This window comes from Lissotriton helveticus, chromosome 10 (assembly GCF_964261635.1).
Source record: "Lissotriton helveticus chromosome 10, aLisHel1.1, whole genome shotgun sequence".
NCBI classification, from domain to species: Eukaryota; Metazoa; Chordata; class Amphibia; order Caudata; family Salamandridae; genus Lissotriton; species Lissotriton helveticus.
This window is the reverse complement of record NC_136071.1, coordinates 13,272,137-13,299,362: the sequence shown is the minus strand read 5'-3', so window position 1 is coordinate 13,299,362 and position 27,226 is coordinate 13,272,137. Positions and strand designations below refer to the sequence as shown.

Genomic DNA, 27,226 nt, shown 5'->3' with positions numbered 1-27,226 from the left:
GTTCAAGAATAAGAAACCTCAATTGTGAAATGGTATGTCGTTGTTCCTTCCAATGTAACACCAATGGTGAGGTGAGATTCTCATTGCGAATGCGGCTTTTGTGCTCTGTAATGCGCACTTTGGTTTTACGTTCCGTTTTTCCTACGTACATTTTACCGCATGGGCATTTTATGGCGTACACAACATTGGTCGTGTTACAGTCACTGGAATGTTTGAGGTGTATAATTTTCCCAGAAGTTGGATGTGGACACGTATTACCTGTGATTACATTATTGCAATTTGTGCAATTAAGGCATCGTGTAGTCCCCTTGTAGACTATTGGTTCAATTGGATATGGTTTCTTCTTTAATCTCTCCCTTAAGTTTGGTCCTCGTGTGTACGCATGTAAAGGAAGTTCCTTAAAGATACCATGAAAGTCTGGTTCTAATGTCAACAATTCCCATCGCTTGTTGATGATCTTCTTGATCTGTGCTGAAAGAGTTGTGTATTTGGTCACAAACACCATCCGGTTCTGTGAAGATTTCTTTTTTTGTGTCAATAGATCCTGTCTTTGCATCTGTTGTACCCTATTCAATTGCGATGTAACAACATCTGATGGATATCCTCTAGCCGTGTATTTTTGAACTTGATTCTCAAGTGTGGTCTGGCATGTTTCTTCATTGGAACATATGCGCTTAATGCGGATAAATTGAGATACTGGTAAATTCCTAATCAAGTTCTTAGGATGGAAACTGGTATATTCAAGTGCACTGTTCCGGTCAGTGGGCTTGGTGTACAAGGCTGTGTCAAATCCATTCGCTGTTTTCGTGATTCGGACGTCTAAATAGTCAATAGTATTTGCGCTGATTTTATGAGTAAACTGAATCCTCGCGTCAACTTGATTTAATCTGTGAATCAAAGATTCCAACAAGTCCTGAGTGTTATTCCAAATTAAAAATATATCATCGATATATCGTCCATACATCAGCACATGTTTCCATTCATCCTGTGCCATGAGATGTTGTGATTCAAAGTAAGCCATATATGTATTTGCATACGCAGGAGCCCCTGCAAATCCCATTGCTGTCCCACTTAGCTGTGCATAGAACTCATTTTGCCATATAAAATGGCTGTTATATAAGCAGAATTTCAGCAATTGCAGCAAAAAGACTTTTTTAGTAGTGGAAAGCTGCTCCATTTTTAGTAATGCCCATTCACTGGCTTCCAATCCTGCTTCATGGGGAATAGAGGTGTAAAGAGACACCACATCTATAGTACACATGAGCCAATGGTCCTGATATCCTTCTCCGATCCACTTCAGTTTGTTAAGGAAATCCGTGGTATCACGTATATAAGAGCCCCAATGTTGTACAAATTCCTGCAGATGATAATCAATATATTGTCCGAGGGGGTCAAAAATTGACCCACAACCCGAAACAATAGGTCTAAAAGGTGGGTTGGTGGGGTGCTTATGAATCTTTGGGATCATATATATCAGTGGCCGTCTCGGGTGTTTTTGCGTCAAAAATGCAGCAGTCTGCTCATCTATCCATTCATTCTGTGTGGCTGTTGTCAAAATAGTATGCAGCATTTGTTGTAGTGTGGTTGTAGGATCAGTTGGTAATTTAAAGTAAATGTTTGTGTCATGCACGTGTTCATTAACTTTAAGTTCATAATACGTTGTGTCCATGAGGACCAAGGCTCCGCCTTTATCTGCCGGTTGTATGGTGATATTTGGGTCGGTAGCCAAGTTGTTGATGATGTTCAGTTCATTTTTGGTCAAGTTGTTATGGTGAGTTTTTGTATACTTCAATGTGCGTAAATCCCTTTTAACTAACATCTCAAAGGTATCCAGCGTCTTGTGTGAGACCGGAGCTTGGAAAACACTTTTAGGTTTAAATTGTTTTTGTGAAATATCCTGGTTAGTATCTGTGGATTCCACCACATTTTGAAAGTAATGCTTGAGTTTCAGTGTCCTCATGAATCTGAAAAATGCTCCTTCTGTTTCAATCTCATTGGTCGCGATAGTGGGAACAAATGTAAGTCCTGATTAGGTGGGCCACCACTCACCATTACGCATCCATTTAGTGACCAGGACTGACTCTCCTGATTAATCATAGCACCAGTTTAATAATTTTACAATTGAAACAATTATTTTGTTCATATCGGAGTGCTCCTCACAACCCCAATTATCATTACTTCACTTAGTCATTAGCGAGGAGGCACCCACCTTTTAACAAAGATGCAGTTTGAAACAATTAGTGGAATGACGGACAATAGGGCCACTACGATGGCCTACACCAATGATCAGGCAGATCAAATTTATTCTTTAATTAAGGAAGTGAGAAATATGGATGCACATGGGGGATCCATTAGCCAGCAATTAAAACAATTGGAGTACATCACTCGACGCCAACTAAACCAAAGGATGCATGCCTCTACACTGATACAATATCACCGGGCAAAACGGATACCCAGAGGGTTGCGCTTATCCATCAAACCCATGCTTTTCCGATTTAATCTTAACTCGAAATTTATGGACAAGTGGTTCAGCATACTCAACAAATGCTCACTGGACCTCATCTTATTGATAATTGAGGAACTCTCAAAAACTATTCGAGAGTTAGAAGAAGAAATCTATACTTTAAAATCAGAACTTGAGGCCAGAATGGAGGCAGACACCTGGAAAATCAGTTTGGACAACATTAATATCAAACTGGACAAATATGAGAAAGAACTGCAGGAAGGCAAATTGAGGAAATACAAACGTGACACCATAGACTACAAACTTAATGAGGTGTACACGTGGGCTGACATCTATGCTAGACGGCAGTTTATTCCTAAAAAACCATCACCATCTGCACGTTCCTCAGAGGAAAGTCTTGTAACAGATAAGGAAATATCCATTCGAAGAGGACCAGTGCGAATTAACCAAGACGGGAATACCACATCTCCAGAGACGGCCAGTCAAGCTACCACGAGTAGAGAGGTGGATTTTTTGTCACAGGCTCAAACACCAGCACAACCACCCACGTCCCAGATGGAACAGTTTACATCAAGAGGAAAACAAGGCGAGGAAGTGGTAGGAAAGGAACTGAGGAGCGGTCGGACACTGACCTAGTCATCAATATTTCGTCTATTACCCTCACTAAACCACAAATGAGAACGTTAAACAAAGGACTTACATTTGTTCCCACTATCGCGACCAATGAGATTGAAACAGAAGGAGCATTTTTCAGATTCATGAGGACACTGAAACTCAAGCATTACTTTCAAAATGTGGTGGAATCCACAGATACTAACCAGGATATTTCACAAAAACAATTTAAACCTAAAAGTGTTTTCCAAGCTCCGGTCTCACACAAGACGCTGGATACCTTTGAGATGTTAGTTAAAAGGGATTTACGCACATTGAAGTATACAAAAACTCACCATAACAACTTGACCAAAAATGAACTGAACATCATCAACAACTTGGCTACCGACCCAAATATCACCATACAACCGGCAGATAAAGGCGAAGCCTTGGTCCTCATGGACACAACGTATTATGAACTTAAAGTTAATGAACACGTGCATGACACAAACATTTACTTTAAATTACCAACTGATCCTACAACCACACTACAACAAATGCTGCATACTATTTTGACAACAGCCACACAGAATGAATGGATAGATGAGCAGACTGCTGCATTTTTGACGCAAAAACACCCGAGACGGCCACTGATATATATGATCCCAAAGATTCATAAGCACCCCACCAACCCACCTTTTAGACCTATTGTTTCGGGTTGTGGGTCAATTTTTGACCCCCTCGGACAATATATTGATTATCATCTGCAGGAATTTGTACAACATTGGGGCTCTTATATACGTGATACCACGGATTTCCTTAACAAACTGAAGTGGATCGGAGAAGGATATCAGGACCATTGGCTCATGTGTACTATAGATGTGGTGTCTCTTTACACCTCTATTCCCCATGAAGCAGGATTGGAAGCCAGTGAATGGGCATTACTAAAAATGGAGCAGCTTTCCACTACTAAAAAAATCTTTTTGCTGCAATTGCTGAAATTCTGCTTATATAACAGCCATTTTATATGGCAAAATGAGTTCTATGCACAGCTAAGTGGGACAGCAATGGGATTTGCAGGGGCTCCTGCGTATGCAAATACATATATGGCTTACTTTGAATCACAACATCTCATGGCACAGGATGAATGGAAACATGTGCTGATGTATGGACGATATATCGATGATATATTTTTAATTTGGAATAACACTCAGGACTTGTTGGAATCTTTGATTCACAGATTAAATCAAGTTGACGCGAGGATTCAGTTTACTCATAAAATCAGCGCAAATACTATTGACTATTTAGACGTCCGAATCACGAAAACAGCGAATGGATTTGACACAGCCTTGTACACCAAGCCCACTGACCGGAACAGTGCACTTGAATATACCAGTTTCCATCCTAAGAACTTGATTAGGAATTTACCAGTATCTCAATTTATCCGCATTAAGCGCATATGTTCCAATGAAGAAACATGCCAGACCACACTTGAGAATCAAGTTCAAAAATACACGGCTAGAGGATATCCATCAGATGTTGTTACATCGCAATTGAATAGGGTACAACAGATGCAAAGACAGGATCTATTGACACAAAAAAAGAAATCTTCACAGAACCGGATGGTGTTTGTGACCAAATACACAACTCTTTCAGCACAGATCAAGAAGATCATCAACAAGCGATGGGAATTGTTGACATTAGAACCAGACTTTCATGGTATCTTTAAGGAACTTCCTTTACATGCGTACACACGAGGACCAAACTTAAGGGAGAGATTAAAGAAGAAACCATATCCAATTGAACCAATAGTCTACAAGGGGACTACACGATGCCTTAATTGCACAAATTGCAATAATGTAATCACAGGTAATACGTGTCCACATCCAACTTCTGGGAAAATTATACACCTCAAACATTCCAGTGACTGTAACACGACCAATGTTGTGTACGCCATAAAATGCCCATGCGGTAAAATGTACGTAGGAAAAACGGAACGTAAAACCAAAGTGCGCATTACAGAGCACAAAAGCCGCATTCGCAATGAGAATCTCACCTCACCATTGGTGTTACATTGGAAGGAACAACGACATACCATTTCACAATTGAGGTTTCTTATTCTTGAACATGTGAAAGTTCAGCAAGGTCTAGACAATCAGCAAAGACTATTACGCAGAGAAATATTCTGGATTAAATTCCTTGGAACCTTGGTCCCAGTTGGGTTGAATGATAAATATGATCTTTCATGTTACCTATAGGATGTATTCTCATGGTTCTGTATATGCATTTATGAACATAATGTGGCATTAATATTTGTTACGAATAGGGCAGTTTGTTCATTCAAAGACTAGAGTATTTAATTCCCATTATGGATACATGCATCCTGAGGCTTGATTGGTTACCCACAGCATGCTCACAGTATTATGTATGATGTACCATGTCAGCAAATCTGTAACATACTAATGTATCATCTCGTGTAGTATGGTTGATGAAATTTTACCTACAACTGCTAGAAACTGCTATCATTTATCATCGATTGTGAGCTTTTGATGTTTAAATTATAGAGGTCATACAGTACATTGGGTTCAAACATAATCTATTATGTTAACATTTCTTCTGCTGTCGAAAGCACGCAACACATTTAATATGTAATATCACCGGTATTCAGACGCACTACACAGTCCATGATGCATCACTTATCATGCCAACACATTATTTCATCTAACCATGACGATTTTAGGTTCGCAATTGCACATGGGGGGCCACACCCTACCGTATCATATACACTATTTCTCGCCTCACTCACTGACTGGTTTACATTACATTATATCGCGCACTACACTTTTGTTTCACATCGTACTTTACAGTGGGTACTTATTATTTCCCTTCATGTGTTATAAAACAGTCGTCTTTTATTTAAGTAAAACCACATCATTATGAGTATTATTACCATCTTTGCAGTGGGCATCGTTTGTAAAATTGTAATCGCAAGGGATGAGGAGTTGATCTCCCCATTGTAAGATGGCGCGCACGTTAACTTCGTCATTCACTGGTTAGTCCGTTTTTGATTTTTATGGCCACGCCACCATGTGGACCAAACAATATTTGAATGGAGTTAGACGGCAGTACTTCGTATCAGACCCTAGAGGTTACCAGTGAACGTTTGTGGCAGACGACCCGGCCTTCGAGCTTAAGGTAAACTGACAGTCATCTATCATTGTGCAGCACATTGCGCACGTTTTTATTTTAGACTTGGCAATAACAAAGTGCCTTCGTTTCTTTTTTCGTGTAGAATTGAGATTTTGACGAAGATAAGGTAGGGCTATTTTCAGCTCGCAGTAAATGGTATTTTATGGTTGGGATTACGATTTAAAAACTGAGCTACATCTATCATTTATCATTACAGCTGTCAGCATTCCGATCACCAGGTATGTTACATAAACGTTTTTAGAGCCCATTATGTAATCATTGAGTAAACAACAGCATCATTAACCACATAAATTTTCTAGTGGCTGGGGTTATGGTTTAAATACTGAGCCACATTTTAACATTTATCATTACAGCGATCAGTTCTCCGATCACCAGGTATGTCATTTATATACTCTTATTGCTCATTCCTTTAACAATGAGCATATGACATTATCAATCATATATATCTTTTTGGTTGTAGAGTTGGTATTCATCAACATTAAACTACCAGCAGCTGAACATTAAGGTACGCTATATATCACAACTTCCAATACCCCATGTCTTCCTACATACAGATACTGACATATATTACTTTCTTATTCTTTTAGAACTGCCCCTGATGAAGGCACCGACCACGTGCCGAAATGCATTGGGCTTCATGTTAATCATTTGAAATGAATAATACAGTTAAAATGATGTATAGACTATTATGCTTTGACAATTGATTTGTATATATTAATGCGTGTATTGTTATGATGACACAATAACAAACATTTGAATCATGTATAATTCATTCTTAAAAAATTGTTGAATAAATGTGATTATCAACATTATAAATATATTTTTCATTATGGCATAATATTTTCAGGATGGTTTAAAGTGCATAGCACCAAGTGAACAGTGCATGATTAGGTGGGCCACCACTCACCATTACGCATCCATTTAGTGACCAGGACTGACTCTCCTGATTAATCATAGCACCAGTTTAATAATTTTACAATTGAAACAATTATTTTGTTCATATCGGAGTGCTCCTCACAACCCCAATTATCATTACTGCACTAAGCAGGATGCCATTAGGCCCAGGAGCAGGAGCGTTATCCTGACTGAAACCCGGGATAGAGGCTGAAAGATCGGAATCATAGCCTGAACATCCCGACTCACTGCTCAGGAAGATAAACCCGAAACCGCGTTGAATCCAGAACAGCTCAGATGAAGGGGAGCTTCTGAGAGTGACTCAGGAGCCCAACAGGATCCTGACACGGGACCTCTGGTCCAAAGGCGCGCCGTGGAAGCCCGAGGCCTAAACAGGCGGTCCATGGCAGCAAGAAACTCTTGCACCTATGCTGGAGTCGCCGACGGACCCGGGTAAGGCTGGTAGGAAACAGGACTCCCAGGCTCCGTAGGAGCTACAGGGGCAGAACCCTTGTCCCCCTCGTCTGCAACCGGGGACCGACGGGGGGACGTCGGAAAGCAACAAGGCTTCGACTTCTTTTCGTCTCCTCTCTTATCCGAATCAGAGGGTGAAGACTTGGAGCCCGAGGAGCGATGGAGGCACCGCAAGCTCTCTAGAATGGCCCCTGGACCGGGAAAGGCGCTGGGACAAGTGCCGAACCTCAAGCAACTTCCGGCGCCTGTCCATCAAGGCCTTCGGGCCATGGCCCGACAGTTTAAACAGGACCGGGAGTCGTGGTCGGGCTCCAGGCAGTAAAGAGACGTTGTGGGGGTCCGCCACCAACATATTGCGACGGCAGGCCCCACTGGACTTAAAACCAGGCATCCCTACGTGGACCAGAGAAGACCCACAAGAGACAAAAGTCCCAAAAAAGCTAGTCAAAAAGTGACTAAGGTACGTGCTCTAACCGGATCTGCGCTTACTGGCGTGGAAAAAGAAAACTGACGTCAGCGCGCATGGGTGGCGCCTAAGTGGTCTCCGTGATGTCATCTCGGCGCTTACGATGCCAGCGACGGACGGGGAGTCGCACAACGCCACCTACTGACGCGCAGGGGTACTGCGAGCGAAAACTTTCCGGATCCAGTCTAATGCCTGGGGATATTCTAAGGTGAGCAATCTATCACTAACGTGTCTCTTTCAGATGTCTGGGAAATTCAAAGGTAAGGAATCTGCAGCTAGAAGTCAATCAGATACTACCCTCTGATAAGCCGAAATGAATATGCTACTTACCAGTATGCATCTGTTCTTGGCATGTAGGGCTGCTAACATTCATATCTTAGCATTAGATCGCCGCCTAGTGTTGGGCTCGGATGATTGCACATTGTTGTCCTGGAAGAGTCTTCGAAGTATCCTGAGATAGGTGGCTCCTCCCCTGGACTACAGTGCGCATGGGCATCGGCTCCATCCCCAGATTGTTTTTCGCCATTGTGGCAGGAGATGGAGTGAAAGTGTAAAGGATGTCCATGCTAATGAATAAATACAATAGTATATCTGCAGCTGCGACAGGCACCGGGGAGGAGGGCGGGCGATATGAATGTTAGCAGCCCTACATGCCAAGAACAGATGCATACTGGTAAGTAGCATATTCAGTTCGAGGCATGTGGGCTGCTAAATTCATATCTTAGCATAGAATACATAGCAGTCCCTCCATCAGCGGCGGTTGCCCGTGCCAGCTGCAGAAACCTGAAAAAGTGTCTTGAGAACAGCCTGTCCTACAGCTGCTTGCTGCTTGGAATGCACATCAACACAGTAGTGTTTTGTGAAGGTATGTGGTGTGACCCACGTGGCTGCTCTGCAAATATCCTCTAAAGGAATGTTCCCTAGGAAAGCCATGGATGCTCCCAGTTTGCGTGTGGAGTGCGCTCTGGGGGGTATTGTTAAAGTGCGCTTGGCTTTCTGATAACATATCTGGATGCACTTAACAATCCACCTGGCTATCCCTGCTTTAGAAATTGGGTTGCCTTTGTGTTGTGGTGCGAAGGCAACAAAGAGTTGTTTTGTCTTTCTAAAGGGTTGTGTTCTGTCTATGTAGTACATCAACGCCCTCCGTACATCTAAGGTATGAAGCATTCTTTCCGCCACCGTTTGCGGGTTTTGAAAGAATGCTGGTAAGTCGATAGTCTGGTTAAGATGAAACTGTGACACCACCTTAGGAAGGAATTTAGGGTTAGTGCGTAGCACTACCCTATTTGGGTGAATTTGAATGAACGGCTCTTGTATGGTGAGCGCTTGCAGCTCACTGACACGCCTCAGAGACGTAATAGCTATCAGAAAGGCCACTTTCCACGTAAGGAATTGGAGCTCACACGAGTGCAGTGGCTCAAATGGTGGCCCCATCAGTCTGGTGAGAACGACGTTGAGGTTCCACACCGGAGCTGGTGGCGTTCTTGGGGGAATGACTCTCTTCAGACCTTCAAGGAAGGCTTTAATGGCGGGCACTCTGAAGACAGAGAGGTGCTGCCTGTTCTGAAGATAAGCCGCTATGGCTGAGAGATGTATCCTAATGGAAGTGTACGCCAGATTGCACTTGTAGAGATGTAACAGATAGCAGATGATGTTGGGAATAGATGCATCTAGTGGGTTGATGTCATTGGACGTACAGTAGATGACAAAACGCTTCCACTTAGCAGCATAGCATGCTCTAGTAGTTGGTTTCCTCGCCTCCTTGATGATACTCATGCATTCTGGAGGTAGGTTAAGGTATCCAAACTCTAGGACTTCAGGAGCCAGATCGCCAGGTTGAGCTGTCGTGGATCTGGATGCTGAATGTCTCCATGGTTCTGCGTCAAAAGGCTGGGCGTGAGGCGCAGTCTTTGATGCGGCACCACTGAGAGTTCGAGGAACGTGGTGTACCAAGCTTGTCGTGCCCACGTTGGAGCAACCAGGACGAGAGTCATGGAGTGCTGCCTTAGCTTTCTTGCGACCAGCGGTATTAGAGGGGCTGGCGGAAAAGCGTATGCAAATTTGCCTGACCAGTTCATCCATATCGCATTCCCCTGCGACTGTGGGTGAGGGAACCTGGCGGCAAAGAGTCGGCATTTTGCGTTCTCCTTTGTTGCGAACAGGTCTATCTCCGGATGACCCCACTGCTGGAAGAACGGGTGGAGAACCGAAGGGTGTATCTCCCACTCGTGCATCTGATGGCTGTATCTGCTGAGCAGATCCGCCATCTGATTGTCCTTGCCCGGGAGGTGTTCTGCCATGAGGAAAATGTTCCTCTGAATGGCCCACTTCCACATGCTCTGAGCCAGATGAGACAGCTGTGGCGAGTGGGTGCCCCCCTGTTTCTGAATGTAGTACATCGCGGTCATGTTGTCCGTCCGGACTAGCACGACCTTGTTGCTCAGATGTACAATGAAGGACTTGAGCGCCATGAAGATTGCCATCAGTTCCAGATAGTTGATGTGCATCTTCTGTTGCTGCGTCGTCCATAGTCCCTGCACTGTGTAAGTGAGCACATGTGCTCCCCAGCCCTGGAGAGATGCGTCCGTCGTCAGGACAATCTGCGGCACGGGCTCGTGGAACAGTCGGCCCTTGCAAAGGTTGTGTGGAGTCCACCAATGCAGAGAGTCGTATGCCCGACTGGTAACCAACACTAGGTCTGTCAATTGCCCACGAGCCTGTGTCCACTGAGTCGCTAAGCACTCCTGGAGCGGGCGCATATGTAACCGTGCGTGAGGGACTATGAAGATGCAGGAGGCCATCATGCCGATCAACTGCATGAACACTCTCGCTGGCAGGGAGTGTCTTGGTCGGAATCGTTGGATCAGTGACTGAATGCTGTCGATTCTGACTTGGTTTGGCTGAGCCATGGCTGTCAGGGTGTTGATCGTAGCACCCAGGAACTGCCGGACATGTGCCGGCTGAAGATGCGATTTTGGGTAATTTAGGGAGAAACCCAGATCGTGAAGAAGGTGAATTGTAGTCGACATGTCTGCGGCGCACTGTTGCTCTGACTTGGCTTGTACGAGCCAGTCGTCTAGGTAGGGGTAGACATGGATATTCTGCCTCCTGAGGTGCGCCGCCACTGTCGCTAGACACTTGGTGAACACCCTCGGGGCCGTAGTGACTCCGAAGGGTAGGACTTTGAACTGGTAGTGCCTGCCTTGAATAGTGAACCTGAGGTATTTCCTGTGTGACGGGTGTAGTGGAATGTGGAAATAAGCATCCTTGAGATCTAAGGTCGCTAAGAAGTCTCCCTGGTTTAGCAAGGGAAGAATCTGCTGTAGTGTAAGCATATGGAAATGCTCCGACAGTATGTACAGGTTGAGGGGACGTAGATCGAGAATGGGCCTGAGAGAACCGTCCTTCTTTGGAATAAGGAAGTACAGGGAATATACCCCTGTGCCTTCCTCCCCCACCGGCACGAGCTCGATTGCGCCTTTTTGCAGCATCGCCACCACTTCCTGCTGCAATAAGTGCAAGTGCTCTGCGGACATAGGCCTTTGCCTCGGTGGGATGTTGGGTGGAGTGGATGTCAGCTCTAGGCAATAACCATACTGGATTAGTTGTCGCACCCACCTGTCTGTGGTGATGTTTCTCCAGACGGGCAGGAACTGCTGCAGTCTCCCCCCGACCGGTGTTATGTGGTCGGGGGGCAGTGACAGAAAGTCACTGTTTGCTTGGAGTAGAGGTGCGGGAGCTGTTGTTTCCTCTGCCGCGACCTCTGTTGCTGTTATTCCTATAACCTCCCTTGTTCTGTTTAATGAACGAGGATTGCGTTCCACCTTTGGAGAACTGGGATTGTTGCCCCATCTGTCCTCTGGTGACTCCACGTGCACCTGAGCGACGAAAATTGCTGCCACGAAACTGTTGGGACTGCAGGGCCCCCATAGACTTAGCAGTTTCCGTGTCCTTCTTTATTTTCTCTAGGGTGGTGTCAACATCCGGACCAAACAGACTATCAGGATTGACTGGCTGATTCAGAATTGTTGTTTGAATATCCTGCTTAAACCCTGAGATGCGTAGCCAGGCTTGTCTTCTCAGCATAACGCTAGTGTTGATAGCCCTAGCAGCTGTGTCCGCAGCGTCAAGTGCACACTTGATGGCTGCGTTTGATATTAGCTTTCCTTCCTCAATAAGCATTTTGGTGCCTTCTTGGAACTGTGGGGGCAGGTGTTGTATAACCTGTTCTAGGGTGTCGTAGTGCGCCCTATCATAACGCGCCAGGAGCGCCTGTGTATTTGCGATGCGCCAAAAGTTTGCCGCCTGTGCAGCCACTCTTTTGCCTCCTGCCTCAAGCACTTTGGACTCCTTATCCGGGGGAGGAGCTTCACCCGTTGTCTGGGAGTTGGCACGTTTCCTGGCATTGGCAACCACAAGAGAGTCCAGTGGCAATTGTCCCCGGATGTAGACGGGGTCCGCAGGCGCAGGCCTGTACTTCTTTTCAATGCGAGGGTTGACCACTCTCGCCCTTGTAGGCTCCTTAAAAATGTCCCCAGCATGCTTGAGAACACCTTTCAGCATAGGAAGTGTCTTTACTGTCCTTTCAGATATGGCAAAGGTGTCAAAAAGGAAGTCTTCCTCAACCGGGTCGGCATGCATGTCCACATCATGATTGGCTGCCGCCCGTTCAATTAGTGCATGAAATCCTGCTGAGTCCTCAGTCGGGGATGCACGTGCATTAAAGGTCTGCGGGTCTTGGCCCACACCTTGGGTGTTCTGGTCACCAGTGTCGTCGTAAGAATCTGGTTGTACATCAGGTTCATCGACAGGGAAATTGTACTGTTCATCCTCATCATATTCCTCACCCACAGAGTGTTCTGGGGAGGGAGTAGGGCTCCGTCTTGGAGGAGGCTGAATCGGTTCCGTGAGGCCTGAGGCGTCAAGGGGCACCCTCTTCTTTTTCAACGGGATGACGTAGGGGTCCACCGGCTCCGAAGTGATCTTCCGTTTATAGAGTGTCAGCTTGCCGGTGGCAGCATCGATGAAATGCTCTGAATCGTCTTCCGATTCGAGTACACGACGTGGAAGAGGGTCAGGCAGCGAGGAACCCTGTTTCGGAGCCGATTTCGTCGAAAACGCTTTCGGCGCCTCCTTAGGTGGCAAGAGAAAAAGGAGTTTCCCAGAAGGCTTAGCCGGAGCGTCCTTTTGCGGCTGCGGTGATGGCATCGGAGCCGATGGAGCAAAGGCTTTCTCCCTGATTCTCTGCAGTGACTCCGCAATGGGGGACGGTACACTGCCAGTGGGTTTCGTCGCCGACAAGGATGTTTTGAGCGGTCCCTCGGATCCGACGTCCTCGCGGGCCTTGTGCGGTTTGGGCGCGGAAACCGTCTTCGGCACCTCCGAATCTTGAGGCCGGGGCGCAGACTTCTTGGGCGTAGCCTCTTTGGAGCCGACCTTGGCGGGCTTGGACGGCGCCGGAGCCGCTGATCCGTGCCGACCATCTTTCTTGGGGGCCCCTTCCTCGGGCGTCGGCTTCGATTTCGGAGCATCGGAATCGACAGACTTCCTCGGCTTCTGCGGACCGGAGGTCGACGGAGCCGACGGGGTGACGGGCACCGACTTCTTCACAGGCACGGCAGCCATCTTAGGGACACTCGAGTCCTTTGGTTTCAGTTTCGATTTCGGGTCGGCCATTTTAGGTGTTGACGACCCCGACGGTTTCAGTTTCGGTTTCGAAACATCGTGCCCAGCAAGTGAGTCCGTAGCCGGGCCCGAAGGCGGGGCTGTGGCTTGCGGCAACGGGTCCTGGGTAAGGCCGACAGGCGATCCCGTGTCCCGGTCGGTATCCTCGAAACCTTCGGGGCAGAGCTCGTCCGCAGAGCTATCCGCCGCGGCCCCATAGATCTCATCGTCGTCTCCTACCTCTTCGACGTATTCGAGGACCTGACCCGCGACTCCGTCGTCGTCTCCCGGATCCGCCTCGACCTCCGTCTGTGATGGGGAGATTTGTAGAAGGTGACCCTGGACCTCTTCTTCCGGGTCGCCGAAGATGTTCTCCGGATCTGGGGCCGCTTGCCTAGCTTCCAAGCGCACCGCGCGCCGAAGCTTGAGAGTTTTCTTGGAGCGGAACTGTGCACAGGCCTTGCACTTGCCGTCGTCGTGGTCCGGTGAAAGGCACTTGTTACACACAGGGTGTAGATCGATGTGTGGGTACTTGGACCCACAGAGCGGGCAGTACTTGAACGGGCTCCGCTCCATGTCCGTAAAGGCTCGCTGTCGTGTCGCGATGAGAAGGCCTCAAAGTTTAGAAAGCGAAGAAAACTCCGCTTATTCCGGCTTCAAGAGACGGAAGACTCGAGACCGAGCGCAGACAATACCGACGCAAGAAAATCGAGGCCTTTTGGCCGGTAAAAGATAGTTTTACTTGGTTCCGACAGTAAGACGTCGAGACCACATCCGAACCCAATGGCGGAAAAAAACAATCTGGGGATGGAGCCGATGCCCATGCGCACTGTAGTCCAGGGGAGGAGCCACCTATCTCAGGATACTTCGAAGACTCTTCCAGGACAACAATGTGCAATCATCCGAGCCCAACACTAGGCGGCGATCTAATGCTAAGATATGAATTTAGCAGCCCACATGCCTCGAACCTGCTTGCCCACACTACCAAAAAAAAACAAAAAAAAACATTTGTTAGTATAAATTGTAACCCTGTAATCCAATAAGGGTCGTCTGGACTTTCAGCATAGTATACCTTGTTTTGGCATTCTATATAAAAAGGCAGCCTCCTACAGGGACCAATACAAATACCACTCTCACCTCCCAAACCAGACCATTTCAGGAAGTGAGTTTGGATTGTTATAGTCTGTACAGTGGGGAATCTTTCCTCTCACCTGCATCTCCTGCGTAGTGAGAACTTCGGGCTGCCCAGCAATCACGACTGTATGCGATTCAGCTTCTCCATCCATTATATCTCCATCTGCCACCTCTGCCTGGGCTACATCCTCTTCATGAACTTCAACTTCACCTACCTCCTCTGCAAAAACAAACAGCACAGTTAAACAAGTACCTTCACAGACCCGAAGAACACCACACCGACATAACTGCAGTGAAGGCTTGTGCCAAATCGATTCCGAAATTGTGGCAAACATGATTTTTGTACCACATGTTGGCATCACCTGATCTCTAAATGCAACTGTTCAAATAAGTGCTGTGAAATAAGGCTATTTGTCTCTTTAGCTACTAGATGAAAACATTGAAGCTGCCAGATATAGCCAAGAAAAAAAGAGATACTGTGCCAGTACATGAAAAAGAAAATATAATTTACAAGTAACATTAGTTCATCAAGGGCATCTTTACTAACATCATAAACACTGAAAAGTATTGCCCATGCGCAGGATCCAAGACCCCTATAAAAATATGGTTAATTACCTGTAGGAGTAGTTTTGCAGCTTGAAGAATTTTCTGTATTCACATGCTGTGCATTATTCAGCCATCAAGTGGCTGGTTCTGTAACTCTCCTCCTGTATATTAGTCCTTCTCCTTCCTCTTTTTTAGGTCTCGCCTGGCATTAGCACGCATGCGCTGCCCTCGTCATGCGAGGGCTTCTTGAAATCGATAAGGTTTGGGAAGGGGACTTGAAGCCCGGCCCCCTCTTCCCATTGGCTTGCGTCATAGCTTATGCTAAACGTTGGCATTCTATTGTTAAGGAGGCTTTTTAGTCCCTCCTTGTTGCCGCCCTGTGCACTTTTGGCCACGCCCACTGGGACTGGATCGTTTACTGGCAGCAGTACAGACTTCTTTAATTGATAGCTAAGCACTGTTTTCCCCCTTCGTGTAATGTGTTGCAATAATAATCGGCCGCGCTTGTTTGGCCTTTGCTCGCGATGCCCTCCCCCCACCATCAGCCAGTCTCAACCTTTCATGCTTATTTCGGCACCCATTGCCAGACTGTGCGTATCAGTGGGAATAACTAACGGAAAAGTTACCCGTGCCACTTTTATCACCCACGGAATGCCAACTCGGCAATGGCGGCATCTTTAGATATTAGGAGTGCCCTTTGGTCCTAGCTTGCAGAGTAGACTCAGAGCGGATCTACCCTGAAATGTGTAAACACTGCATCATATTTCATCTCATTTCCATGTATTTTTACATTTACTATACTACATGCACACAGCAGTTATTTTTTGGAGTTAGCTTTGCAGTGTATGGCCAGTGTATCTTCAGTTTATGGATATGGATATGTAAATGTAAATGTAGTTGAGCTTATATAGCGCACAGCTACCCGCAGTGGGTTTCCCGGCGCTTGCTTAGGGAACCCTTCCTGGTATCCCGCCGCGAGGGGCCGTTGTGGAGATTAAGCAAGCTATTGCCCAGAGTCGCAGAGTGTGAACCCGTGAGTCGAGGAGGCACCGGGGCGAGAATTATCGAGTCCGTGGAATTTTTAGCCAAGACCCGCCGAGGCGGGGAATTGAACCCTGGTCCAGGACCGATCTCAGCTTCCGGGTCTGCTGCCTCTAACCCCTGAGCCACACTTCTATGGCCTCCAGCGTTTAGATTGTGTGAAGTGCCTTTGTGTTTCTCATCTGTCCTGTACTCTACGAATGGTCCAGTTAGGTTTGCAGTGTATAAGCAGGAGCCGAGCCACTGGAATTATGCAGGTTTGCGGCAGCAGTGATTTTTAAAAATTAATATGGATTGTCCGCACTTGCTGCATAATCCACCATTTTCTACCAGATTTTCTCAGATATAAATTATATGTCGCATGTTTAGCAAAGATTGGCTGGTACTGGTGACCTTTCCTTTTCTGATTGCTTCGGGTGACAAACGGGCACCGAGATAAAAACGTTTGCTCTGACTGTATTATTGTGCGTGAGTGTCTTAATAGCCAAATAAATGCTGCCACAGATTGTGTCGCATTGTGCTGCATACGTTGCCTTTCCTTGCCGCATAATTTAGTTAAGGCAGCAGGGTCATATGGCCCTTGGTTGCCACATAATTCCTGAGGCCGCTTGCTTAGTGGCTTTATATCCGGTGAGCCCATGAGGCTCTAACTGTCCTTATTTCCAGGTGCAGAGCAGTTGCTAGATTTCTGCAGTGCGCTCAGTTATTGTGGGTCTGCCTTGCGGCCTCTCTCTGAGTGTAAGGGATGTCAGTCCTGCAGTAGGCCCTCAGTTGCAGTTGTAGGTGTGAGGGGGAGGGGTAGCAAACGTTCTGGTTTCTCTCTGAGCGGCACCAGCCCTCACAGTGAGACTGGATGAGTTTTGACCTCTCACTGCATTGGGATAAACAAAGGGATCGTGGAGTCGGGGCTGCGAGGGATAGGGTTGGGTTTCCAAAACAGGAGGGTCAGGAGGAATGTGTAGGGAGGAGAGGGGTGCAACTGGGCTCTGCTGTCAGCGCCACCCCTGCGTCTCCAGTCACACACACACTGGGCTGTCACGAGCAGCGTTTATTGGGGTCCAGGCCGCCCAGCTCGCGCTTTGGGTTCTAGGGCCCCTCGAACGCAGACGATTGTAAGTAGTACTTGCACGCATCACACTAGGATTTCCCCAGCATTGGTGTTCGATAAATTCTCCTGCCGTTGTATTACATGCACTTGTCATGCGTGTCTGTGGGTGCTCATGCGCAGAGAGCCCTTATTACTGCATGTTTCATAGTTATGTACTTTGTAGTTTTAACAACGTGTATTTGTAAAGCGCACGCTCACCCATAGGCGTCTTGACGCTGAATAACATGTTACCCAACTCAATGGTACTCATTTCATCAACCTCAGAAAGGATGAGAGGCTGAGAGGTACCGCCGCTATTTGAACCTGTGACCATGAGGTCAAACACAGGCCCCAGCAGCGGACGCATTAGTCGACTGAGCCACCAGACCCAAGCCTTTTATCTACATGCGCAGGGACCTGTGTTCTTCAACTTGCACTGATGTTACACTGGCAGTATTATTAAGAATGACACGTCCCTGCATCGCTGGTACAGGTACTGTAACTCTTGGGACTTCTCACCAAGAAAGTGTTTGGCCCGGAATCAGTAAGGCTGGGCCCTAAATCTTAAACCTCAGAAAAAAGTGCCAATACGGATTGTCATTCATTCACCCATTCAAATTAAGATCACATAACCAAATTATGATAAATTGAATTTATTCAAAATAATGTATTTTATTTTTTAATTGAAATTAAGTTATTTTTTGATTCTCATTGTGTTGCTTAATTGATTCTTTTAAAGCTTCAATATTCTTTTGTACATACACAAGATTTACAAAATTACACAATATATTTTTTCTCTCAAAACATTCAAAAGGCCGGACATGTATACAAATTGCACAACATAGTATTTTTTATGCAGGACATTACAAAAACAAATTTTCGTTCAATTTCTGTACAGTTTAAACTACATTAGTAACATAACACCCCTTGCAGTTACGTAACCAAGGAAAATATGCACGTTAGCAGGGGCGGACGCCAAATAGTGACTATACTGAGCTCATAATTAAAGTATTAACAAGCATTGGCATAGCCAATAGGTCTCGCTTTTGGGACCTTATAAGTATTTAGTTATGCACCACAATATCCTTGGTGCAACATCAACTGTTGCATGGCTAAACACATAAGGTTGGGGACCTTATAAGTGTTTAGCCATGCAACTGTTGATGTTGTTGCACCAAGGATATTGTGGTGCATAACTAAATACTTATAAGGTCCCAAAAGCGAGACCTATTGGCTATGCCAATGCTTGTTGTTTTTGAGCGTCTGCTGTTCCGACCATTTGATACCGAGGCCAACTTCTCTTAACGTCAGACGCCCAACCAGGAAGCCTCTGTGCATGGGTGCAGTCTTCGAATTCTTTTTTCTCTGTTACCATCTGATTATTCGATGTTTCGTGGTCTTCCTCTTTTCTTTATATTCTTTAAGTTCCTAGTTAATTTCAGCTCACCTCATTTCCTGAGGAGACTGGGGGGGGGGGGGGGGGTCGCATGTGAACCCAAAAATCTCAAAGCAGCAAAAATACTACTTCTGGTAAGTAACCATTTCGTTTTGCAGTATGAATCTTTTCTGGATTCGCAAGCTGTGCATTGATTTTGTAGCAGTTTTCATTAATATGGAGGCTGGGTTGGAGATGAGGTTGAGCTTGTAAACAAATGTTTCAGTACTTTGTCTCACTTGTGCCTCCCAATCCATCAGCACATCTGTGCTGTAGTATTTTGTGAAGGTTTGTACTGACGAACAAGGGGCTGCCATACACGTAATTTAACAGAACATTTGTTATGTTATGTTAATGGGTTTTATAAAGCGCGCAGCTGCCCCAGCAAAGGGGCGTCCCGGCGCTGGTCGTGTGAGGGTACAGACAGCATAACAATCTAAAAAGTGGCAAATAATCCTGTGAGAAGCTAAACTAGAGGAAAGAGAAACGTTTTAATAGCTTTCCTGAAAGCAGACAAGCAGTCTATGCCACGAATTTGCTCACGCAAAGAATTCCACAGCCTAAGGACAAGGTGGCGAAAGGAACGTCCGCCAGCACGGGAGAGCCTAACTCTAGGCACAACCGCCAGATGTTGCCCAGCCGAGCGAAGCTGGCGGGAGGGGACATAGAAGGTGAGCAAATTGCGCAAAAGATCAGTACTAGCAGATTTCAATATCTTAAAAGAAAGATACAGTCTTAAACTGAATCTGCTTTTCCACAGGGAGCCAGTGCAACCTATGAATAAGTACTGGTGGCAGAACAGAGCATGGAAGACCCACAAGGGCTCTGGGCAGCAGCATTTTGCACACGCTGCATCCTGAGTATTTCCGCCTTATTTGCCCCCAAGAGGAGGGAGCTTGCATAGTCCAAGCGAGAAAGAATAGTCGTCTGAACAATCAGTTGTTGTATAGGAGGATAAAAGAACTTCAGAACGGGCTGAAGGCCTCGCAGAAGGCCAAAGCAGGTGGCGGCAACTTGCTTTGTGTATGCTTGAAAAGAAAGCGAAGAATCTATCAGGACCCCAAGGTTTTTAACCACTTCATTGGGCTTAGGAATTGCACCCAAGGCAGTGGGCCACCAGTCCTCATTCCAGAGACTAGCATTGTTTCCAACCAACAGAATCTCAGTTTTGCTAGCATTTAGTTGCAGGCAATTGGCGGCCATCCATTCTGCTACCGCAGTCATCCCTTCTCTAAATCTAGGAGCAGTCGGAGAAGATCCTTTCAGCCAGGGTGATGAGCTGCGGAATTTGACAGGAAGGTATTGCAGCTCTTTTCTTACGTGTCGAATGAGCTCTTGGTTTCATCTCTAGTTGTATGCCAGCTGTCCTGTGACAAATGGAATGTTTGAGTAATCCATCTTGCAATGGTGTTCCTAGCGACTGGTTTTCTTTTGTTATGGTCTGAGAATGATACAATGTTTTTTCTTTTTCTGGTTTTGTTTTCTCCATATAATACATTTATCGCCAGTCCGGCATCTAACGTATTTACTGCTTTTTCTACTTGCGTCTTTGGCTCTTGGAAGAACCACGGTTTTATGATTGACTGGTTTAAGTGAAAATAGGAGAAGACCTTTGGTAGGAAACGTGAGTTGGTTCTCACGACTATCCTGTCCTTGTGAATTTGCAGATATGGTTCCTGAATCGTAAAGGCTTGCAACTTGCTTACTCTACGGAGAGATATAATTGCAATTATAATAAATGCTTTAAGTGTGACGAATTTTAAGGAGGCCTTGTGGAGTGGCTAAAAGGTTTTTTTAATCAGTTGGGTCAGCACTATGAAAACAAGTTACATATCTGTAACTTCAGTTATCCACAATTGGTATCTTTCATAGATTCACAAGCTTAGAATCATACCCGCTGACGAGGTGGGAGTCTCGTGGTACAATAAAATATATTCATAATAGTCATAAAAAACATTACACAATAGGCTACTATGGACAGTAAAGTCACTACATTAGCCTATCTTAGTCCTTTTGTAAAAAGAACCAAACTTGGAACACAGCCAATCAGGCTGCAGCACCCTCTTAGAACCCTCGACAGAGGCAAACCCTCAGATTTTCGTAGCACAAGTAAGTATGTAATAGCAATAAGGTAAGCCGCTCCGGGGGTGCAGGGTGGGTCGCATGTGAATCAATGAACGATACAAATACTGGATAACTGAAGTTACAGGCAAGTAACTCGTTTTCTTATTCAGTATTGGGGTATCTTTCATAGATTCACATGCTTAGAATCAGAATAGTTAGCAGTAAAAAATCCTTCGTTGGATAGTGGATGGTGGGTATCATAAAAAAAACAATAGATACCTCGAAATACCAATACAGCAATGCAACACAACATTTTAACCCAAATAAGGGAAAGCATTATATACACGTGTATATGCACAAGTTACTACTTGTGTAACGATATATCTGTAAGAGACATTAGTTAGTGATGTACGAGTTATATACATTCGGTAAAGACGTATCTGGTAGAGACTATTCTAGCCGCAGATTCCTTCACATAGAATTATCCCGAGGCGCGAGACTGGATCCGGAAAACATTGTTGCCACAGCATCCCAGGGCGCCGGGGGCAGGACGACATCACGCAACTCCGCCCAGGCGTCGTCCGCGCGCATGACGTCAGCGAGGTCACATAAGACCCGCCCCGGCGCGCCTACGTCCGTTTACTTCGGAGAGCTTTTCCGCACCACAAGGCGGAACCACCAGATATAAAACTGTGGAAGCATGGGAACAGTGTGCGAAAAGCAGAAAATGTGGAAAGAAACGGTGACTAACACCACCACCCACAGTAGTGTCACACCGCAGAACCCAAGGCAGAGAAAGAAGAAGAAGCGAGCAAAGCCCTGCGCAACCACCCTGCCAGCACATAGACAGCCTCCCACCTCTGTGCCCCGGAGGCAAGGAACATGCTTAAGGACATGGTACACGTAGGAAACCTACCACCCTCATCCTGAGCAAGGAAGGGGACTACTTCCAACACAGACAGAAACTACAACCTCCAAGCCACCCCAACATAAAGGGCAACCACCCACAAGGGACAAGGGCGAGACACAGCCAGATGACCCTTAATCAGAGGATAGCAATGGAAGGAAGGAAGGGGAGGCAGGACAGGATAGAAAGCAACCCTCCCCAAACCTGGAGTAGCCAGAGCAGTAGGGCACCGAAACACCAGGACCCCATCCTCCAAAGAACCAAAGGAGGAACAAACCGCCCCCAGAGGGAGCCCCCGGTCAAGAACAAAGAAGGCACTCACAGGAGATACAGCCCCCCATCGGGAGGCGAGTATCGAAGACCAACCTAAGGGTCCTCGCAGAATAGGGAAGGAAGGGCGGGACATGAAGGAATCTGCGGCAAGAATCGTCTATATCAGATACATCTTTACCCAAGGTAAGTAACTCTTATATCTGATAAGAGACTACTAGCCGCAGATTCCTTCACGTAGAATAGATACCCTAGCAATACCCCCTGGGAAGGAGGGGCTAGGAAAGGACCCCACCAGCCAATACACAACAGAGGGCCCCACAGGGAACCAGATTTGTGGACCAGGTAGAACCTCGTCCCTGCCAGGCAAGGGAAACCCCACCCAAGCAGACCCCCACCGACCCCAAAAGGATGTAGGAGGGAGAAGGCTGAAGAGGAACCAAGGGCAAGGTCGGAGAGGCCGAAGCGCCCCACTACCCCACAAGGCAACACAGCTACCGCCCAATACCAAGACAGGAAGGGAGGAAGAAGAAGCCTAGAAGGCCCAAGGAAGCGAGGGAAAAGAAGGCAAACCCACTCCAGGTGGAGAACAACCTGCCTGCCATAACAGCGCTGGCAGTAAAAAGCAGCCAGAAGCAAGAAGAACAGCCCAAAGCCCCAGGAAGGCTGAGTAGGCGGCGCTTGGGAAGGGAGAAAAGAGGATCATCCCAGACCTCTGGGCAGGAGCAGGGAGATACCCTGGCACACCACTACGAGTGGCCGTGCACACAACCTCAAGGAACAAAGCAACCTACACAAAAGCCATGGAGAACAGGCATCCAAAGGTGACCAGAACCCTCCAGCAGAGCGCAAGCCACATGACCGATACCACTACCCCACCTAGGGTACGATAAGTCCCAAAATATGGGAACCCTTTTTGGAAGAACATCCGCAACAGAGGAAAAACAAAACAGCCACGGAGAACAAAACACCCCCGCGAAAGGCTCGAAAAGCAGCCCAAGCAAGCAGAAGGCCTAATCTTAGGGCCAAGTCTGCGCAACAATTTCAAACACACATAATCAACAAAAGGGGCCGTCCAGCAACCAACAATGCCAAAGTCCCAAGGAAGGACACAATGACCAGAAAACACACTCCACAGCCAGAACAACCGGCCTAAGAAGGCCCAGAATCAACCAGACTCAGGAGTCACTGAGGAGAGGACGGAGGAGGAGGACGGAGCCCTGCCAAGAGCCTCTGGATGGCGGAGTCGGCCAGGGCATGGAACAGGCTGCCATCAAACGGAAGGTCAATGAGTCACTCCCGAATATTCTCAGCGAATACTCCATCGCGAAGCCAAGCATGACCTGGAGAGACGTGCCGAGAGAAGTTTCATGCGGCGCTCCTGCCGCGACTTCGGCTTCAACTGTTGACAGGCATCACAGTCAGTGGTGCTGTGATCCTCCACCAAACACCACATACAAATGAGGTGCGGGTCCGTCGCCGACATAAGACGCCCAAAAAATGTACAAGTTTTGAAGTCCGAAGGCATTCGCACACTGTTCCACCAAAGGAAATGGAGAAAAAAAGGCCCAAAAACGGTCAGTAGCAAGGACCCAATCCACTTTGCACGCAGAAAAGAAAAAAACTGACGTAGGCGCGCCGGGGCAGGTCTTATGTGACCTCGCTGACGTCACGTGCGCGGACGACGCCTGGGCAGAGTCGCATGATGTCGTCCTGCCCCCCTCGCGCAGGGATGCTGTGGCAAAAAAGTTTCCAGATCCAGTCTCACGCCTGGGAGTAATTCTACGTGAAGGAATCTGCTGCTAGTAGTCTATCAGATAGATTCCTTGCCTTAGAATATCCCCAGGCGTCAGACTGGATCCGCAAAGTTTTCTGCTTAGCAGTACCCCTGCGCGTCAGGAGGCGTCCTGCGGCTCCGCGTCCGTCACAGGCATCGTAGGCGTCGAGATGACATCATGGAGAGTACTTGGGCGCCATCCATGCTCGCTGACGTCAGTTCTGTACACAACTTTTCCGTGCCGAAACGCAGAGCCATGCAAGATACTGACCATTGGTGCATAAAACTAGGACCCTGAAAGAGATGATCTTAACCCTAGTAATCAGTTCACAGAACGGGGAGGATGGGTGGGGTGGTAAGGAATCTATCACTAACTAATGTCTTACAGATATATCTTTACACAAGTAGTAACTTATGCATCTGAAAGAGACACGTTAGTGATAGATTCCTTACCTTAGAATAGATACCCCAGCAATACCAACCCCGGTGGTGGGTCTGCGAACAAGATTACACCAAAAAGTCCCGGAGCACTGAACGCTTAAAGAAGCAGTCTCTCCGAACCGGACTGTCAAGGCAGTAGTGTTTGGTAAACGTGTGCAGCGAGGCGCACGTAGCTGCCTGACAAATGTCCTGCAAGGGAACTCCTCATCTCAAGGCAGCAGTGGCTGCCGTCGCCCTGGTGGAATGGGCACGCAGCCCCACAGGAGGCTCCTTCTTAGCCAAGGAGTAATATACTTTGATGGACAGAACGACACACCGGGATATGGTCAGTTTGTGCTCGGCCCGACTTTTTTTGGCACCCACGTATCCAACAAAGAGCTTGTCATCCACCCGGAACTGCTGCGTACGCTGCAGATAGAAGCGAGCACCCGTTTTGGGTCCAGACGGTGGAGCCTTTCTCCTCCCTAGAGTGATGCGGAGGCGGAAAGAAGGTGGGCAAAGTGATGGTCTGCCCTATGTTGAAGGGTGTGACAACCTTTGGCAAGAAAGAAGGACGGGTCCTCAGAACCACCTTGTCCGGATAAACAGAGAGGAAAGGAGGTTTAGAAGAGAGAGCCTGGAGCTCACGCACCCTTCTGGCAGAGGTAATAGCAACCAGGAAAGCAGTCTTGAGATTGGGAAGACGTAAGGGACAGTTATGAAGGGTATCAAAGGGAGTGCGCATCAGAAAGGTCAAGACAAGATTCAAGTCCCACCGAGGCATTATGAAAGGTACGGGTGGGCACGTATGCGTAATGCCTTTGAGGAAGCGGTTAACAACCGGGGACTTAAAAAGAGAAGGCTCATCTGGAAGCCGTAGATAGGCAGAGATGACTGAAAGATAAGATAACCTTTGATAGTGCCCAGAGCGGAGTCCTGCCGGGCCAAAGAGCGAAGGAACAGAAGGACCTCGGAAAGAGGGGCAGAAAGGGGATCCACAGCCTTTGCTGTGCACCATGCCACGAATTTGTTCCACCTGCAAGAGCATACCGTTTTAGTGGAGGGACGCCTGGCTGCCAAGATAACGTTGCAGACTTCGGGAGGAAGGTCGAAAGCCGTAAACTCCCACAGCTCAATCTCCACGCATGGAGGTGGAGGCTGGACAGGTTCGGGTGGAGGACCGTCTCCTGGTGCTGCGACAGAAGGTCCTCCCGGAGAGGCAGACGGATCGGGGGATCGACTGATATGCTGAGTAGCTCGGGATACCAGTATCTTCGTGCCCAATCCGGAGCTACTAGGATGACTTGGGCCCGGTCGTGCATGATCTTCTTCAGCACTCTCGGCAGAAGTGGTATAGGCGGAAAGGCGTACAGACGGCCACTCCTATCGCGACGAAAAGTGTCGCCGAGCGAGCGTCGCTTTGGAAATTCCGACGCTCAGAACTGATGACATTGTGCGTTCTCTTCGGTGGCGAATAGATCTAACCGAGGCTCTCCCCACTGCTGAAAGAAACCTTGCGCCACGTCAGAGTTCAGACGCCATTCTTGATCCATCAAGCACCGGCAGCTAAGTTCGTCCGCCCTGGCGTTCAGAGAACCTGCAAGGTGTTGAACCACTAAGGTAATGCCTTGATATTCCAGCCATGTCCAGAGGCGCAGAGCCTCCTGACATAGGGTCCAGGACCCCACCCTAGCCTGTTTGTTGCAATACCACATGGCGGTGGTGTTGACCGTGAACACCTGCACCACACTTTCCCTGACAGAGGGAAAGAATAACTTTAATACAAGGCGGATCGGCCGAATGCTCTAAAAGGTTGATATGGATCCGGGACTCCGCTGGATACCAGAGGCCTCTGATCTCAGCCTCTCCCAAGTGACCTCCCCTTACCAGGAGGGACGAATCCGTCACCACTGTGTGCTCTGGTTGGGGAAGAGAGAGGGATCTGCCACTGACCCAATCTCGATTCTTGAGCCACCACCGCAACTGTTGAGCAGTGCCCGCCGAGATCTGGACACGATCGAACAGATTGCCCTGATGCTGTGCCCACTGGAACTTCAGGTCCCACTGTAGAGTCCGCATATGCCATCTAGCATGTGACACAAGCAGGATGAAGGCCACCAGGGCAAGAAGACGGAGGGTCAACCTGACAAACCCAGGATAGAGGCCAAAAGTTCGGAATCATGCGTTCCCAGTGCAAGTAGGATCGTCCGAAGCTCTAAAAGGTTGATACTGAGCAGGGACTTCGCCGGAGACCAGAGGCCAGTGGAACGTCAGGTCCCACTGCAGAGCCCCCATATGCCATCTGGCATGTTGCACTAGCAGGATGCCATCAAGCCCAGGAGCCAGAGGGTCATCCTGACTGAAACCCGAGATGGAGACTGAAAGATAGGAATCATAGCCTGAATATCCCGACTCACTGCTCAGGAAGATAAACCCGAACAGTGTTGAATCCAGAACCGCTCCGATGAAGGGGATCTTCTGAGAAGGACTCGGGTGAGACTTCGGCACGTTGATGGAAAACCCCAGCAAATGCAGGAGCTCGGCTGTAGTCTGGTGGTGGGTGACAACTGCCTGGGGCGAGCCTGCCTTCAACAACTAGTCATCGAGGTAGGGGGAAGACTAACACCCCTGACCCGCGCAGATGAGCTGCGACCACAGCCATCACTTTCGTGAACACCCGAGGGGCGCTGGAAAGGCCAAAGGGGGGCTTGGCAAACTGAAAATGCTCCTGGCCAACCGTGAACCGCAGGTAACGCCGGTGGGCCTGCAGGACGGGGAT

The 27,226-nt window shown here is 47.5% G+C and overlaps 1 protein-coding gene across 2 annotated transcripts in view; it reads right to left on the bottom strand.

Annotated features, from left to right (window-relative positions):
• HUWE1 (HECT, UBA and WWE domain containing E3 ubiquitin protein ligase 1) overlaps nucleotides 1–27,226 on the bottom strand; it is a 1,655,742-nt gene that overhangs the window by 657,887 nt on the left and 970,629 nt on the right. For both annotated transcript variants that reach the window (XM_078664564.1, XM_078664565.1), the window contains one exon: nucleotides 14,978–15,120. In XM_078664564.1, coding sequence (XP_078520690.1) covers nucleotides 14,978–15,120 — 143 coding nt within the window. The remainder of the gene's footprint in view (nucleotides 1–14,977; nucleotides 15,121–27,226) is intronic.